Below are 15492 nucleotides of genomic sequence, written 5' to 3' on the forward strand. Positions count from 1 at the left end.
TTTACCAATAATTAGAGGCCAAATGGTTGTTGTTTCATGGTGGATGCATGCATATATGTTGTGGTGTTGATTGTTTTCATTAGAACATGCATACAAGTTATGTGTACGTACCCTTGTTTTCCATGTGTTTGCTTTCATTTTCTTCATTTCTCATGGTTGCAGGGGCGTAGATGATTTAGGATAATCAACCACTTTAGCTGCTTTGGTCGGAAGTCTTTTTGAGCCCTCTGGTATGTATCTCTCCCTTCATCTCTTTACCATCAGTTCCCTTGTGTACTTCCAAAAAATGACAGTTCTCCTTGTAAGAGCCCTGTCTTTCTAAGAAACCAAAGGTATAACTTGGTGGTCAACCCCTTGATGTAGTCCAATTATCCGAACCATCTTTTAACAAGCAAATTTCCAACATTAACAACCAAAATTGATAATCTTTCACCGATTTGATCACGTGTATTTCGATCACAATCGAACGACTATGGTGTTCGATAATCCTTCCGGACCAAATCGATAGATGGTTCGGATTTTGGTATCATATTGTTCCATTGTGGGATGGCTCCACATCCATTACTCTGCTATGAAAGAGCGGGCTCCTAGGAGAGCTCGTTTGTTGATAAAATGAAAGTTCAGATGCAAGGGATAGTCCAAATTAAACTTAGTTACTACGATGCAGTAAGCTGTTGAGTGGATTGGCCGATTGTCTAATTCAACCAAATGCATAAATACAAAGTTCATGTATCCCTCGCAGAGCCGAAAGGAGGGAAATTCTAGCTTTCAGTAAAAGTTTTAGTCCGGGAAAACTTGGCGACTAGTGAATGGCTTCAAAATGTTGGCTCTAGCATAGTAAGCAACTTGCACGCAAAAATGAATGGAATGGCATTTCCGTCAATTTGATTTTACTGTGACTCAAGCTCAATTGCGATTCTCAAGAATGTTATTATGAAAGCAGAGCTAGAGCAAATGAAGAGGGATTCCACTCAAGTTCAACCTTTATTACCACCTATGTTCTAGATTAAAATTCTGCAATAGCTTTGCACAATAAGGTGATAAAAGTAGGGTGTTGGTGATTTTGAGTATGATAAATGGTTGAATCAAGATTTGAAGAGGTTCTTGAATAATTTCATGTTGGCATGGCATGGTCTTGCACGAGGTCTCGTGGTAAGATTATGGAAATGAAATGAGAAAAGCAACTCCGCCTGTGTGTATCCAGACACAGCCGGTCCCAAGCCCGGATAAAGGAGGAGGGTGAGCCAACTATGAGAATTTTATGCTATTGTAGTGTGTTTTGCTTTTGTTTCATACTGCAGCTCCTAATACGTTACATATGCAAGAGTGAATTTCCATAAGAGATTACTAGCCGTTAGGCTCTCGGTGATGGCGGAGTGGCGCTGGCGTGGTTGGGATCATTTGGTTTGCTCCGATGGTTCTTGTTATGGGCTACGATGGTTTTGATTCTAGCGGTTCTCGGGATCGGACCATGGCCCCTCTTCCTCGACTATGACATGCTTCGTTTTCTTTCAGTATTTCTAGGAGTCGTTAGGTTTTGGATATGTTTGCATATATCAAATATGGTCTTATGAGACTGTTCTTGTCTAGTGTCAACACCACTCTTTTCTCTACCGTCGATGCTAATCATGCTATGCTAGTACGAGCATGTGTTAATGTGATCGTGAGATTTTTGGACGATTCACCTAATAGTTTACTACAATCATGTTCAGCAGCGAAGCAACTGAACTTGTTTTAGTTGTGTTCGACATGATTAGTTTCATTCAATGGGGGATAATGAGGCAGTTGGAATCCTTTAATTTACTTCACTATTATTTACCACTTTATATATGGAAGAGCAGAGCTGTTGCGCACAACTTCAAAATTGATTGACTAGAAGAGTTCACTACTCATACTATCCTAGTTATTGCAATTCATCGACTTTAACTAAACCAGTTGTTCAATAATACCTTATTAATATGGCTTAATTGCCAATTTGCTATCCTAGGATTCATTTAAGTGTCAATTTACTATCCTAACTTTTATTTCTGTCAATTTGCTATCCTAGTTTCACAAAATTAGCCGATTTGTTAACTTAGCTTTTATTTCTGCCAACTTGTTATCCTAGGTTTATAAAATTAGCCAATTTGCTACCTTTTGTCATATAAATTGATCTATTTCTCCGCCCAAACATTGATGTCTTTTGAAAATGTCATATAGCAAATAGCTAAATTTGAATATGTAGGCAAGCAAATTGGTTAATATTGAAAGTCTAGAGTCATAAATTTGTCACAAGAGTAGCAAAATGGCTAACATAAAACATAGGGTAGCAAATTGGCTAATTTTAGAAAGCTAGGGTAGCAAATTAACAGAAATAAAATCTAAGGTAGCAAATTGACACTAAGGTGAATTCTAGGGTAGCAAATTGGCAATTATGCCTATTAATATTGGATCCATAAAAATGTTAGTCTCACATCTTTTGAGTAAATGCTCTTGGTTTTAGTCTAATGTTTTGTCGCCATGGTTGTAAATTATTTTTGAGTGTTGTAATTATGTCCACTCTGTAATTGAAATTAGGATGTTATTATTCACACACTATATTTTGTTATTCACACACCTTACATATTTCTCTAGTAGTATAATTCACTTTAGAATTGAAATTTGTTTAGTTTATGTGGTTTGAAGTAGACATATGATCAGTCCTTGTTGTTGCAATTTTTTACGGCCACGTCAGCAGTTTAATTGAGAAAATTGATGGAATGACTATTTAGAAGAAAAATCGTGACTTTAAGGACCATTTAGATTAAAATGAAACTACAATGACTGAACATATGTCGACTTCAAACCATAAAGACTAAACAAATTTCAATTCTAAAGTGAATTATACTACTAGAGAAATATGTAAGGTGTGCGAAGCAATGATGGACTTACTTTTACTTTTGTCATGACTCTCTTGAGGCTAATAATCTCGCTTTCTTACCGATCTATTCTTGGTTGAGAGTTTAGAAAGAAACATGGTCTTGAGTTTATCTTAAGGTGAAAACTGTGGAAGCAGAGGCTTCGACTTCGGGTGTCTTGTGACATTAGATGCTCTTCTAAGCCTATAAGGTGATGCGATGAGGTATATATTACCAGCCTGTGAGCGGGACACCGAAATTCAAGTTGGTCCTTGACTTCCAAGAAGCCTTGGACACTTGACATTTGGCTTCCGTAGGTGAAATCATCTATCTATCCACACAACAACCCACTAATAAGCCCTAGTTGGCATAGTTTCTTGGGTTTATGTTACTTAGTTGATTGCGTGGCGTTTATGATAGGCGCATTGACATATGTCATCGAGAATCACATGTGCAACTTTGCTTGGTGTGCATTAGCATGTGCCTAAACTGCATGAGCATAGGAAATCCGAGAGGTGTCCATGAGGGACCATGTGCTCATGAAAGAGAATGCGTTTGGGCGTGGGTGAGTATGCATTGCTTGACTTCCAAGTGGGTTCTGTGTAACTTTGCCCTAGGGAGGGTCTTGGCATTTGTGGCGTTTGGTGCTTGTTATTGGTCATGACATTGCTTACCTCCCTTTGATTCTAAATAGAGACTTTATTATGCCCGATTTACTTGGAATGGACAAAGTTGCCTAGAATGTGAATGATAGTTGTCACTCTGAGCCTACTCTTTGACGCATCATACATGTGATGAATATAATTTCGCTGGTGTGGGCTTCATAAAAAAAAAAAGGCTCAAGTATATGACTCACCTGAATCGGATCCTCATATCATGATCATGCGATCAGCTTGATCTAAAATTAAGATTTGAAGACAGTACTACAACAAATAAAACGCACGGCCATCACGACCCAAAGACGAAACCATGTCATCATTAATTTAGTGTGATGACACGCGGTTACGAAACATGTACCAAACCTATAAAAAATGATAATTGATTTAAAAAGTAGATTTTGAGAAGATTGTTGATGTGAGCGTTGAGGTGCATCAAAATGCCGCCATACAATCTTTAATAAATTTCTTAGATGTAAAAGCTCGATATCGTTAGGCTGTAACTCCTTGTCTTATTAAAACAATACATATCTTTAAAATTATAAATTCAAATCTCTACTATACCTTAAAATCAGTAATTCATCAAATTCCAAAAAAGAAAAAAAGAATGGGAAAGAGTTGTAGGAAATGAAAAGTGAGTAGGGTCCCAGATTGGGTTTCAGGCAGCAATCTCCAAACTCCAAACTCCATTCTCCCATTCCTCAAGTCTTGAATATAAAATAATTCTTTCTCTTTTCCCCCTCACACTTATAATTTCCTTGTCTTATTGATACTATTTATTTCTTTGTCTTTCCTTTTAGAATCTGAAACGCAGAGTTTAGTTCTATTTTATTTGTTTTAATAATTCTATAAAACAATTACAAAAAAAAAGAAAAAAAGAAAAAAGAGAAGCGGTGTCAATTCTTTGTTGCTTTGTTTCTCTAGCGAGTCCTTTCTCTTTCTCTTTTCTTTGTTTCTTCTTTCTCTATCACTTCACTACTAGGTTCAATCTTTTTCGCTTTTGTCTTTCCCTGTCCTTTGATCTACAATTATATCCTTTTCTTTTCTCATTTTATAACAAACCCAAGATTAAAGCCAAATTTCATTTCCCCTTTTTCTTTCTTGGGGGATCCCTTCGATTGTTTTCGCTTTCAGATTTCGGCTTTATATTTGGTTTTGGGTTTGAGGTGCCCTTGGACTCATGGAGACTGAAGCAAAGCACAACTGAGCTGCAGTGACCCCAGTCAGAAATGCGAGAGTAGTCCGAACAGTGAAGTGGGTTTTGTTTGTTTAGTTCACCTTGAAGCTCAGAGGCTGCCTTTTCATGGGTTCCGAACAGAACAGGTTTCCTCAGCCGGAACGGGTATTGCTATCTTGCTATCTCTGTCTTTCTATCTGTTTCTGTTTTGTTCTTTTGATCAAAGGAACATACCTTTTTGTGTGTTGTTGTGGTATTAATGAGTTAGTGACGGTTTGAGTGTCAGATCTGGTGTTTTTTGTTTAACATTTGGTGTGTTTGGCTTTTGGGTTGTGTTTTATGTTGTGGGTTTTGCTCAGATCTGGGGTTGAGCTATGTCTTTATTCGCATCAGGTGTTTTGGTCTGGACTGGATCTACCCTTTATATAAATTTATTTTAGGCTGTGCATGATTGTTGGTCACCAATCACTGTCCAATTCTGGATCAAACTTCTTTTTCTCCCATTTTATTACCTAACCATTTTGTCATTATCTTGTATGCTGAGTTAAGTGTTGGGCAATGCCGGGTATGTTTTGGTTTTGGATCATTTGATGTGTAAATTTGTTGCTTGGATCACAATCTATCTTGATAAGTTAGGCCCGAAATGGACCTTGGGAAGTTTGATATTCCACACTGAGATGCTTGAACTTGGAGGGCAATGTTTTGTAGAAATGCATCTTCTATAAAACTTGTAATTTTGATCGAAGGAATGTCCTTAGTTTGACATATAATAGTGATGAAGTCTGTTCTCTTTTATAATTTATGAGTGATGATTGATTTCTAGTTACATGATGTGTAACTATCTCTGGCTCGGGAAGTTGGGAACTGCTTTGCATTTGTTGAATCTGACCTTGACTGGTTTGGACTGTGATGTGTCTGTTTATAAGACATGCTAATATATGCTGGGTGTTTTAATTGTTTCTATATTTAATGGTCATTATTCAATTAAGCTTATATTGTGTGCCTGTATTGACAGAGAAAGAGATGGGGAGGATGTTTGGGTGCATTCTCTTGTTTTGGTACACAGAAAGGTGGAAAGCGTATAGTCCCTGCATCTCGTATACCTGATGGCAATGCATCAGCAATCCAGCCAAATGGACCCCAAGCAGCTGGGTTGGCAAACCAAGCCACAGGATTAGCTCCATCTCTACTAGCACCTCCTTCTTCACCGGCATCATTTACAAATTCTGCCCTGCCTTCAACAGCTCAGTCACCGAGTTGCTACTTGTCATTAGCTGCAAACTCACCTGGAGGTCCCTCTAACAGAATGTTTGCAACTGGGCCATATGCCAATGAAACACAATTGGTCTCTCCTCCCGTTTTCTCAACCTTCACAACTGAGCCATCCACAGCTCCTCTTACTCCCCCACCAGAATTGGCGCATCTAACTACTCCCTCTTCCCCAGATGTGCCATTTGCCCGTTTCCTCTCATCTTCAGCGGATATTAAAAGCACTGAGAAGACCAATTACGCTGCAAATGATCTTCAAGCAACATATTCGTTGTATCCTGGGAGTCCTGCTAGTCTCAGATCTCCAATTTCAAGGGCATCGAATGACTGTTCATCATCTTTTCCGGAACGTGATTTCCCCTCACAGTGGGATCCCTCAGTTTCTCCTCAAAATGGAAGCTATCCAAGGAGTGGTTCTGGCAGGTTGTATGGGCATGACACAACTGGACCATCTGTGGCATCTCAGGACTCAAATTTCTTCTGCCCTGCAACATTTGCACAGTTTTATCTGGATAATCCACCATTCCCTCATACTGGAGGAAGATTAAGTGTTTCCAAGGATTCAGATGCTTACTCAACTAGTGGAAATGGTAATGGAAGTCAGAACAGGCACAATAGAAGCCCTAAGCAAGATGTGGAAGAATTAGAAGCCTATAGAGCATCCTTTGGGTTCAGTGCTGATGAAATTATTACAACCACCCATTATGTTGAGATTACTGATGTCATGGATGATTCATTTACCATCGGCTCTCATAAATCTCCCCCAGAGGAGTGCACAGAGCCTAAATCTGCTGTTGCAGGACACTCTGACTTGCCGGTGTTGACTAATGGATATGAAGGTGAACTTTTATCTTTTTGATCTCAGGCTATTACTTAATTCAATAATGCTTGTTCATTCTGATTTAATCATAAGCTTTCCTATATGCATGTTTTCTTAGCAACTAGATGAAACAGTTACTTTAAAACTAGATTGCTACAGTAGACAGTTGCCTTTAAACTTTATTCACGTTTTGAACAAGTCAAAATATGACATCACTGGCATGCCACATTCACAGTTGTGTATATGAAATTTGAGGAGACTTGACATTTAAACCTGCACTAATTATGTATCTATCTTTATATATCTTCTGTTTATCCTACAGCTCCTATCTCTGTTACGTGTGTGTAATGAAAGAAAAAGAACTCATTTGATACAAAAAAAAAAAAAAAAAATGAAAGAAAAAGAACAATTGTCAATGTAAGGGACAGTATTTGGGCCCCCCCCCAGCGGATTAGTCCTTGGGCCTAGGAAGCCTTTGGGATACCGCGAACAATCCGAAAGGAGGGTGTCAAAAAAAAGAAGAAGAAAAAGGGACAGTATTTTGGGATGGGTAGTCTAATATTAACACCCTTTAAGCTCTAGTATTTTGTCACCTGTACTTGAACTCTCTTCCTTTCTTTTCTTCTCCCATGTTCAATGTAGTTATCTGTAGATGGTAATGTTTCTCTCATGAGAGGAGTATTGTGGGATGGGTAGTCTTTTCACTTAAACTCTCTTCCCCTTTGTTATTATTAGTTGGTAATCGTACTCTGTTGTATGTCTCAGATAACAAGTCCCGAAGACAGCCTTGTGATGTCTCTCGATCAAGTACGCCTGGTATCCATACCGTGACCAATGAAGAAGACATATTCTCAAAGATGGGGTCGTCTAAATCGAGCAGAAGGTATCCGATGGGGCAATCTTGCTCGGATGCAGAAATCGACTACAGAAGAGGAAGAAGCTTACGAGAGGGCAAAGGGAATTTCACATGGCATGACAAAGAATAAGCAGCAAACCGGATTGTTAGTTATCTGGCAAACGTGTTATGCGCTTTTGTCTTTATGCTTTCGTTTGGGCTTCTGTGATTGGTGGAATTTATCTAACCTATGATCTAACCTGGTCTTTCTCTCTGCTGTTGGACTTGCTGTGTCTGATTGATGAATGTATGTGAATGCATCAATTGATATATATATATATGTATTTGGTGAAATGCGGTTAGATAAATGTATTAGTGGAACCTGGGTTTAGCTTGTATTTCTGGCTGTGTTCTGTATACCATGTGGCACAGTAAGCTAATATTAGAGCTTAAAGGGTTTTTTTTCTCTTTTAAGTAATTCTGTAAACCTGCTCCAGTGTCATTGCTGATTTATAAAGGACTAACTTACAATAGAATTTCAGTTGCAGATGCTTTAATGAAATCATTTTCAGTGCCAAGAAATGACATGATAATAGTCCACAGGTTGGATGTGCCAAGGACTCAGAATAAGCTAATATGACGAAAATAACAGGCTTGAAATTGAGAAGCCAACCATCAGATATTTTACACCAAGGTTCTGTTGCCAGATTGTTTAGTCAAATATTAATTTATAGTCGCTTTCTACCACAACAAAATAAAATTGCTGAAGAGCTGTATAAGAGCCACCCTAAGCGCTGTAGTTTCGCTACTAGTTAGTTTTACCGATAGATTTCGCAACTGCTGATAAAAGAATTACCGTTACAGTTGGGATTTATATATATATATATATATATATATATATATATATATATATGGTTACATGGTGTACTTGTACAGTCGTGTATATAAAAATTTTTGTTGCTGTTTCTATTTTTTTTATGCCCATCCGGCATCAGGTTCGAGATGAATTAGGCTGAAGGCCAGTACCGAATTGGACGCCTCTAGACGAGTCAGTTTTTGCGACCGAAATCGTTGGCTTTGCAAGAGAGAGCCGTTTCTTTTTATTCCCCGCAGTCAATATGCCAGAATAATTAAACATAATTTTTTATTTAATGATGATGGTCAAGCCTTGAAAACAAAAAAAATGACAAATACATACAAGGTTTAACGAGAGGATATAGCCTTGATAGACAACTCGAAAGCGACCTAAAGAAACTATCATGAGTTCGACAAGAAAACAAAAACAGAATAGAAAATGACCAAAAGAATTAGGAACATTCTAGCTTATTCCAAACCCGGAACCATCTTACCATTCTTACATTAAAGAAGTTTATCTGGGTTTCTCTGACACCACCATTGCAGAGCTACTCTACCGAGAATTTGGTGTCTCCAATGCCGAAGCTAGTGAACGCTGTGCCACACCAAACGAGCCGGTAAACATAATGTTCTATATTTATATGGTTTGTTTTTCTATTCATTAAAAAAAAAGGTTGTGAAATCCACACACCCAAATTGAAATCTACACACCTTTTTTCATTTTTTGGTAACTTAAATTTTGTCTCTTTTAGTGACTTAAACCTTTTTTTGTGTGAATGTGTTACCCAAAAAAGGAAAAAGGGCGTGTAGATTTCAATTTGGGATGTGTGGATTTCACATAAAAAAAACAACTGTAATTACAACACAAAGCCTCTAAGGACGCCCCTTCCCAAAGCGTTACAGATGTAAAACCTAATGAGGCTATTTTATCATCAACAAAGTTAGCTAATATGACGAAAATAACAGGCTTGAAATTAAGAAGCTAACCATCAGATATCATGTACTAGAGAAGAAATGCACCACGGTTCCGTTGCCAAATTGTTTAGAGAATATTAATTTGAAGTCGCTTTCTATAGTAGAGTTGTATAAGAGCCTCCCTAAACATTGTAGCTTTGGCTACTAGTTAATTTCACCGATAGATTTCGCCAGGGACGGAGCATAGCTATACTCTCTCTAGGCTATAGTCCATAGAACTATTTTCATCCAATCAAACTAGTACATCCAAACATTGTGTTTGATACGAAAATTTCAGTTATAGCCCAGACAATCCCATGATTTACTTGTGCCTTAATTTGCCATAGTCGACTATTTGTATCTTGAACAAAAAAAGGATTGCCATATTGGTACAGTTTGCCAAAAAAAAAATTCCAAAATTATTTTCTCATATTTTTATCATTAAAAAAACTTTTTGATAAAGAAAAAATTTTGCCAATTTTGTTGAGAAATAAAAAATTTATATGGTATATATCTAGCCCAGGGTGTTTCAAATTTCTAGCTCCGTCCTTATATTTCGCAACTACCGATAAAGGGTTACCGTTACAGTTGCGATTTATATATATATATATATATATATGGTTACACGTTATACTCGTACTAGTTCCTATCTAGAGCGAAGTTTCGTTCTGAAATTAAAATATGAAGTTCCTTATTTGACTCATTTTTTTGTCATATTTACACATCTCCACCGTTCAGTTTGTAGAACCTAATGCATAGATCACTTCTGTAAAGTTTCATCTAATTTGATGATCGTTTGGGTTTTCGTAATCGTTATTTATACAAACAGTTATGGTTAGACAAATTTATGGTCCGTTCATTGATTTGATCTAATTTAGTACCCAAACGATCATCAATCTTAATGAAATTTTGTAAAAATAATCATATACATTAATATCAATAATTTGAACGATAGAGATATGAAAATATGACAAAAAAATGAGTTAAGTAAGAAACTTCATATTTTAATTTCAGAGCGAAACTTCACTCGAGACAAAAACTGATACTCGTACTGTCACGTGTATAAAAATCTTTGTTGCTGTTTCTGTTTTTTCCTCTTGCTCTCTTTGGTCTCTGACCGTGTTAAGACGGTGACCGACGTTGTCTATTATTTCTAGAGCCGGTTGGGTACTTCGCGTACGACACTACTCCCACGTCTCCAATTGTCAAACGCAACTCCCAGTCTCCCACGAACCTTCCCTCACGCGCTCAAAGCCTCACCCTCTCTCTCACGTACTCCCAAAACAACTGGCTCTAGGGCGGCACCATTTCTCATCCATTATACAACAAATTGAATTTTGGCTGCTCATCATCAAAACCGTGTTCTCCTCGATCTTTCCCTGTAATCTTGTTATCCCTTCTGTCATTCCCAACCATATCCATTACTTATATAAACCCTATTACCTTCCACGTCTGTTACACGCCAACATCTTCCTTCCCCAACATTCTTGTCTTCCATTCTTCTATATATAGCAGACACAATCCAAGAAAGTCCAGTACACATTTCACGAGTTCCAGTACAACAAGTTCCTTTTCCTTCCTGCTATCTGGGTTTTCTTAGTAACCAAGGTCCAGTATATATGACACTCGACGCAGTTTCTTTGACTCCAGCAGCTTCCATGGACAAGGCGCAGCAGCAGCATTCTCCCAAGTCGACTTTGGCTAAATTATGCCGTAAGCTGTCTTCAAGAAAGGCAGAGAGGCGCACTCTGTCGAGTCCAACGAGCAGCTCATGCAGCAGCGAGCTGGAGAAGGTGTTTTATTACTTTGATGAGAACGGTGACGGTAAGATATCCCCGGCTGAGCTTCAGACATGTGTGAGGACTGTCGGAGGGGAGCTGTCCGAGGAGGAAGCGCAAGCGGCGGTGGAGGCTTCGGATATGGACGGGGATGGGATGCTGGGGTTTGAGGAGTTCCAGAAGTTGATGGAGGCCTCAAATGGAGACGAGGAGAACAAGAGCAAGGAGCTGAGAGATGCCTTTGGGATGTATGAAATGGAGGGCTCAGGCTGCATAACACCAGCAAGCTTAAAGAGGATGCTGGGCAGGTTGGGCGAGTCCCGCTCCACCGAGGATTGCAAGAGCATGATTCGCATGTTCGACCTCAACGGAGATGGAGTTCTGAACTTCGATGAGTTCAGAATCATGATGGCGTGAATAATGATGCTCCCATTGTTTTTCTGTATATAAGATTTTTCCCTGTCGCTTTCAAATTCATTTATAAACTTTTGACTACGGATATTTTCATTTTAGATATTTTCAATTTTCCTTCTGTAGTATGAACTCATAATAAACTGACTGAGATTTTATATCATTTTTACACGTAGAGGCGGTAGAACTTACATTTCTCAAGTCTGCATCACACAAAAAGATTTTACATGTAACTAGGTATTAGTAAGGTATTAGTAATACCAGATATTCAGTTATAGAGGTTGCAGACAATAGCATGTTGACATCCGATTAACAGCATAGATGCTCAAAGTGATGATCAAAGTACAACTTTAACTGCAAACTGGATGATGGAAACCATGAAATTCCAAATTGCAGCATCTCATATTCCATTAAGGGTGACCACAACTTTCCGAGCAGTGGGTTCATCACGATGCTCACACAACCATATTCCCTGAAGTAAATGATAGAAGGAGATAGTAAAAGATATGCCATAAGCTATAAAGCCAGTCAAATTCTAGACTTCTGTTTTATATAGATAGTTCACCAATGATGAAATAAAAACCGATTTTCCATCAGAAAACATATGCAAAAGGATAGACAAGTTGACTGTAAGAAAAAGAAAACCATATTTAATAACTATAATCATATTGTTAGCCAACAGAGATGTAAACTTCCATTGTGCCACGATTCTAGTTTGTGAATGTCTGGTTCGTCTCTTTTAAGTTAAAAGAATATGTGAAATGTCAAGAAAAAGCCCTGTTTATATCTTATTTAAATCCCCAATTACAAGAAATTGCATACCACTCTCTTCAAACAGTCAAGCTGCTTACAACTAGATTTTGGAAAATGTTTCACCATGCTTTAACATCATTGACAAACTGTCTTCAAATGCTTTTATCTACACATTTTCATATGCAGAAGACATTCTAGTCCATTGGCCTGTATTATCATGTACATATAATTCAAGGCCTATAAATCAAAATGAACGTTTTGGACAGTGATCCCCCCCTCCCCCCAAATCACTACTCTGGCACCCACATTTTCTTCACCACGTATGCCACCCTCAAGAATTCCCTTAATTGGGACACTGCTGGACCATTCAGCAAGTCACCATCTGACATACTCCTTACAAAACTAGCCCTTTAAATAAGTTATGGCTATAGATGGTCTTGACCAAGGCTGTGCCGTCATTTGAGGAAGTTGGAGAGGTATGCAGCAGGTACCAGTGGGAGCAAAATATTTGAAGATCCAACGTCAGTTGGAACTTGAAAGCTACAGCAGTCTGGTTAACCAAACCTGATCCTAGACTCTTCCATCACAACATCATGCCACTAACTAGATCTCCAAAATATTCAGTTTTTACCTTGAAATGGCACAGTTAAACTTCAAGCTATTTTTTAGTAGGAAAAGAATGAGAACTTGGAGTCTTGGACAACTTTTGAATAGTCTGATTTCTTAGCCATGATACACCTTTCTATATTCAACATTCTATTACACAGAATACTTCATGGCAGCAAGAAATCAGTGAATCTGTCATTGTAAGGAAGATAAACTTGTGTAGGTGGCATAGCACCATCCCTTCTCATAATAACTTGTTTTGCAACTGCCAATATATTTTTTTTTACCACTGTTTAGTTCTCGGTGGTTTACCTTTCCTAACCATGATGCATTTTATGACCGACATTTACTCTTTTGTTCTATTGCCGTATATAATTAGCCAATCACTCACGAAATTTAATAAGCAGAGCAGCCATGGAACATCTTTCTAAGTATGACGAAGGATAAGAAGTTTGAGAAACGCAGCACACTTAACAAGTAGAAGACCACTCAAGTTTAAATAACTGGTTTCACATACCTGCCAGGTTCCCATGTTCAGCTTTCCATTTGTGATTGGAATCCTATATAAGAACAAGGAACATGTATATGTCAACAAAGGAATAAACTTTCCAATAGCAATTAACCAGTTCCAACCAAGCTAATAAGATATCCTTACGACAGTTGGCAACCAAACATTGATGATTTAATGTGTGCTGGCATGTCATCTGGACCTGCAAAGCTTACAAAGTTCAGAATTAACAGTCCCAATATCAGAAATACCAATTATATGCTATACATAATGCCACTCAAAAACACATAATGAACCAAGTTATATGTTTTCATAGGTAGCAATTTGGATTAAACTGAGATAAACCAAAGTAGTTCACAAACCAAGAAATCGAAAGCAGGGTCTTATTTGATAATCCAATACTAACCTTCAAGTGTATGTCTCCATGGTGCAGAGTTCCCCTGAAAAAAAAAAAATAGGAGAAGTCAGTCGCCCATCTCCTTTGAATCAAGTATGCTGCTAAGGCTCCATGAGATATTAACAAACTAACCTCAGGAACTATCCTATTGAGGAATGTCTCGGTATCAGTACGAACATCACAGTCATAGTTCTCATTGATAGTAAGAGAAGCACTTGTGTGTTGCACTGAAATACAATATTATCAAAGGTAAGTTAAAAAAAAAGACAGCTTGAAAATGATAAGAGTGTAGCCTTGGGCCTTACAGAAGAGATGGGCAAGACCACAGTTGAATCCAGACAAGTCCTGCCTGATTCCATTCATTATCTGAAACGAAACAAGTATAGATGAAACTATGATTAGATTGACTGAATTGGGTTTTGGGTTTTGGAGTAGACAGAACAGAGATGATGATGAGTAATACCTGAGGGGTGATGAGGTGGCAACCTCTTGTCTGGGGAGGAAGAGTTATGGTCTTCTGGGCCCACTTGGGACCGGAAGCTGCCATTGAATTGGGGTCGGTGGTCGGAGCGGTGACCAAGGAAGAGTTGATGCGAAGCGGAGAAGAGAGTGAGAGGGGCCTCGCCGCAGAGAGGAAAGAGAGTGAGGTTTGCATTTGCGGACCAAAGGAGTTTAAGAAACAAGGAAAGCCCAAATGTACGAAATTGAGGAATTGTTGTGGGGAGTTTTGGGTTTATGAAACTAAGAAGCATTCCCACGTCATCTCACCTCTGCCGCACATTACTCCCTCCATTTCTGGTCCACTAAATAAGTTCTTAGTTTTGTGGCATGGTTCCTGAAAAGAAGTTTTGACAGCATCGGTACCTCAATTTCTGTGTCACGGTCAAAGTGGTACTTAGACTTTAAAAACTATCAACGTGGTACCTAAGTTTTGTTTTTGCTACCAAGGAAAGGCCTGAAGCCAATTTCCGTTACGGTGTACCACTTTGTTTTTGCTACCAAGAAAAGGCCTGAAGCCAATTTCCGTTACGGTGCCGTTTGTTTGCTGACGTGACCAGCATCGGATCTACTAAAAAAAAGGGCAAAAAAGACATTTTACACAAACTACACCCTAATCGAGTCAAAAACGACTTTTTCTCTCTCACATCTTCTTCACCTTCCTTCTTCCTTCTTCTTCCCTTTCTTCTTCTTCTTCTTCGACAGAGAAAGAGACGAGACGGCGAGACCCAAGTCTGTGTGAGACTCCCAGATTCCCTGCAAATGGGGAAAGGTGAGAAAAGCCTGCACCAGCAGCACCTCCAGGATCAGAGTCACCAAACCCTCGATGCTTCTGGGTTCATTTGTCCCGAATGTTCCAGATTCTTGAACAGAATCGCCTAGGAGTTCAGCTTCCGATGCGTCTTCGTTTAATTCTCGGCTTCTCGGTTTTCCTCTCCGGGATCTTCTGGATCCTTCCTCGCCATTCCGTCAATTCTGGGTTCGATGCCAAAGAATCGATTAAGCTCGGTGGTAGGTCCACTTATTCCTTTTTCTTCTGTATAAATCGGTTCAATTTTTCTTTTTGAGGTAGTGAGTATGTTAATTTTCGTATTTCTGG

The 15492-nt window shown here is 38.6% G+C and overlaps 3 protein-coding genes across 4 annotated transcripts in view; 2 read left to right on the top strand and 1 right to left on the bottom strand.

Annotated features, from left to right (window-relative positions):
• The first annotated feature begins 4615 nt into the window (after positions 1-4615).
• On the top strand, positions 4616-8031 carry LOC101303906 (uncharacterized protein At1g76660-like). The gene is made up of 3 exons (XM_004300020.1): positions 4616-4874; positions 5725-6817; positions 7564-8031. The coding sequence occupies exons 1-3, from the start codon at positions 4836-4838 to the stop codon at positions 7782-7784; spliced, it is 1353 nt and encodes a 450-aa protein (XP_004300068.1). The 5' UTR covers positions 4616-4835; the 3' UTR covers positions 7785-8031.
• A 3648-nt stretch (positions 8032-11679) lies between these two features.
• LOC101304190 (UPF0047 protein YjbQ-like) lies at positions 11680-14733 on the bottom strand. The gene is made up of 7 exons (XM_004300021.1): positions 14359-14733; positions 14201-14261; positions 14028-14122; positions 13905-13938; positions 13646-13700; positions 13508-13550; positions 11680-12103 (listed from the first exon to the last, which is right to left on the bottom strand). The coding sequence occupies exons 1-7, from the start codon at positions 14548-14550 to the stop codon at positions 12032-12034; spliced, it is 552 nt and encodes a 183-aa protein (XP_004300069.1). The 5' UTR covers positions 14551-14733; the 3' UTR covers positions 11680-12031.
• Positions 14734-15153: 420 nt separating this feature from the next.
• Positions 15154-15492, top strand: part of LOC101304481 — a 2822-nt gene continuing 2483 nt past the window's right edge. The window contains exon 1 of one of the 2 annotated variants that reach the window (XR_184715.1): positions 15154-15404. The gene's annotated coding sequence lies outside the window, so the exon portion shown is untranslated. The remainder of the gene's footprint in view (positions 15405-15492) is intronic. The other variant, XR_184717.1, reaches the window with a different exon arrangement.

The sequence above is a fragment of the Fragaria vesca genome, linkage group LG5 (genome assembly GCF_000184155.1).
Source record: "Fragaria vesca subsp. vesca linkage group LG5, FraVesHawaii_1.0, whole genome shotgun sequence".
In the NCBI taxonomy this organism is placed as follows: Eukaryota; Viridiplantae; Streptophyta; class Magnoliopsida; order Rosales; family Rosaceae; genus Fragaria; species Fragaria vesca.

Excerpts from the sequence above, each read along its gene's own strand:
- LOC101303906 (XM_004300020.1), top strand. The coding sequence starts at position 4,836 with ATGGGTTCCGAACAGAACAGGTTTCCTCAGCCGGAACGG. Across the intron at positions 4,875-5,724 it reads GGTTTCCTCAGCCGGAACGG|AGAAAGAGATGGGGAGGATG; the intron begins GTATTGCTATCT and ends CTGTATTGACAG. Across the intron at positions 6,818-7,563 it reads GTTGACTAATGGATATGAAG|ATAACAAGTCCCGAAGACAG; the intron begins GTGAACTTTTAT and ends TGTATGTCTCAG.
- LOC101304190 (XM_004300021.1), bottom strand. The coding sequence starts at position 14,550 with ATGCAAACCTCACTCTCTTTCCTCTCTGCGGCGAGGCCCCTCTCACTC. Across the intron at positions 14,123-14,200 it reads TGGTCTTGCCCATCTCTTCT|TGCAACACACAAGTGCTTCT; the intron begins GTAAGGCCCAAG and ends ATTGTATTTCAG. Across the intron at positions 13,701-13,904 it reads ATGGAGACATACACTTGAAG|GTCCAGATGACATGCCAGCA; the intron begins GTTAGTATTGGA and ends TAAGCTTTGCAG.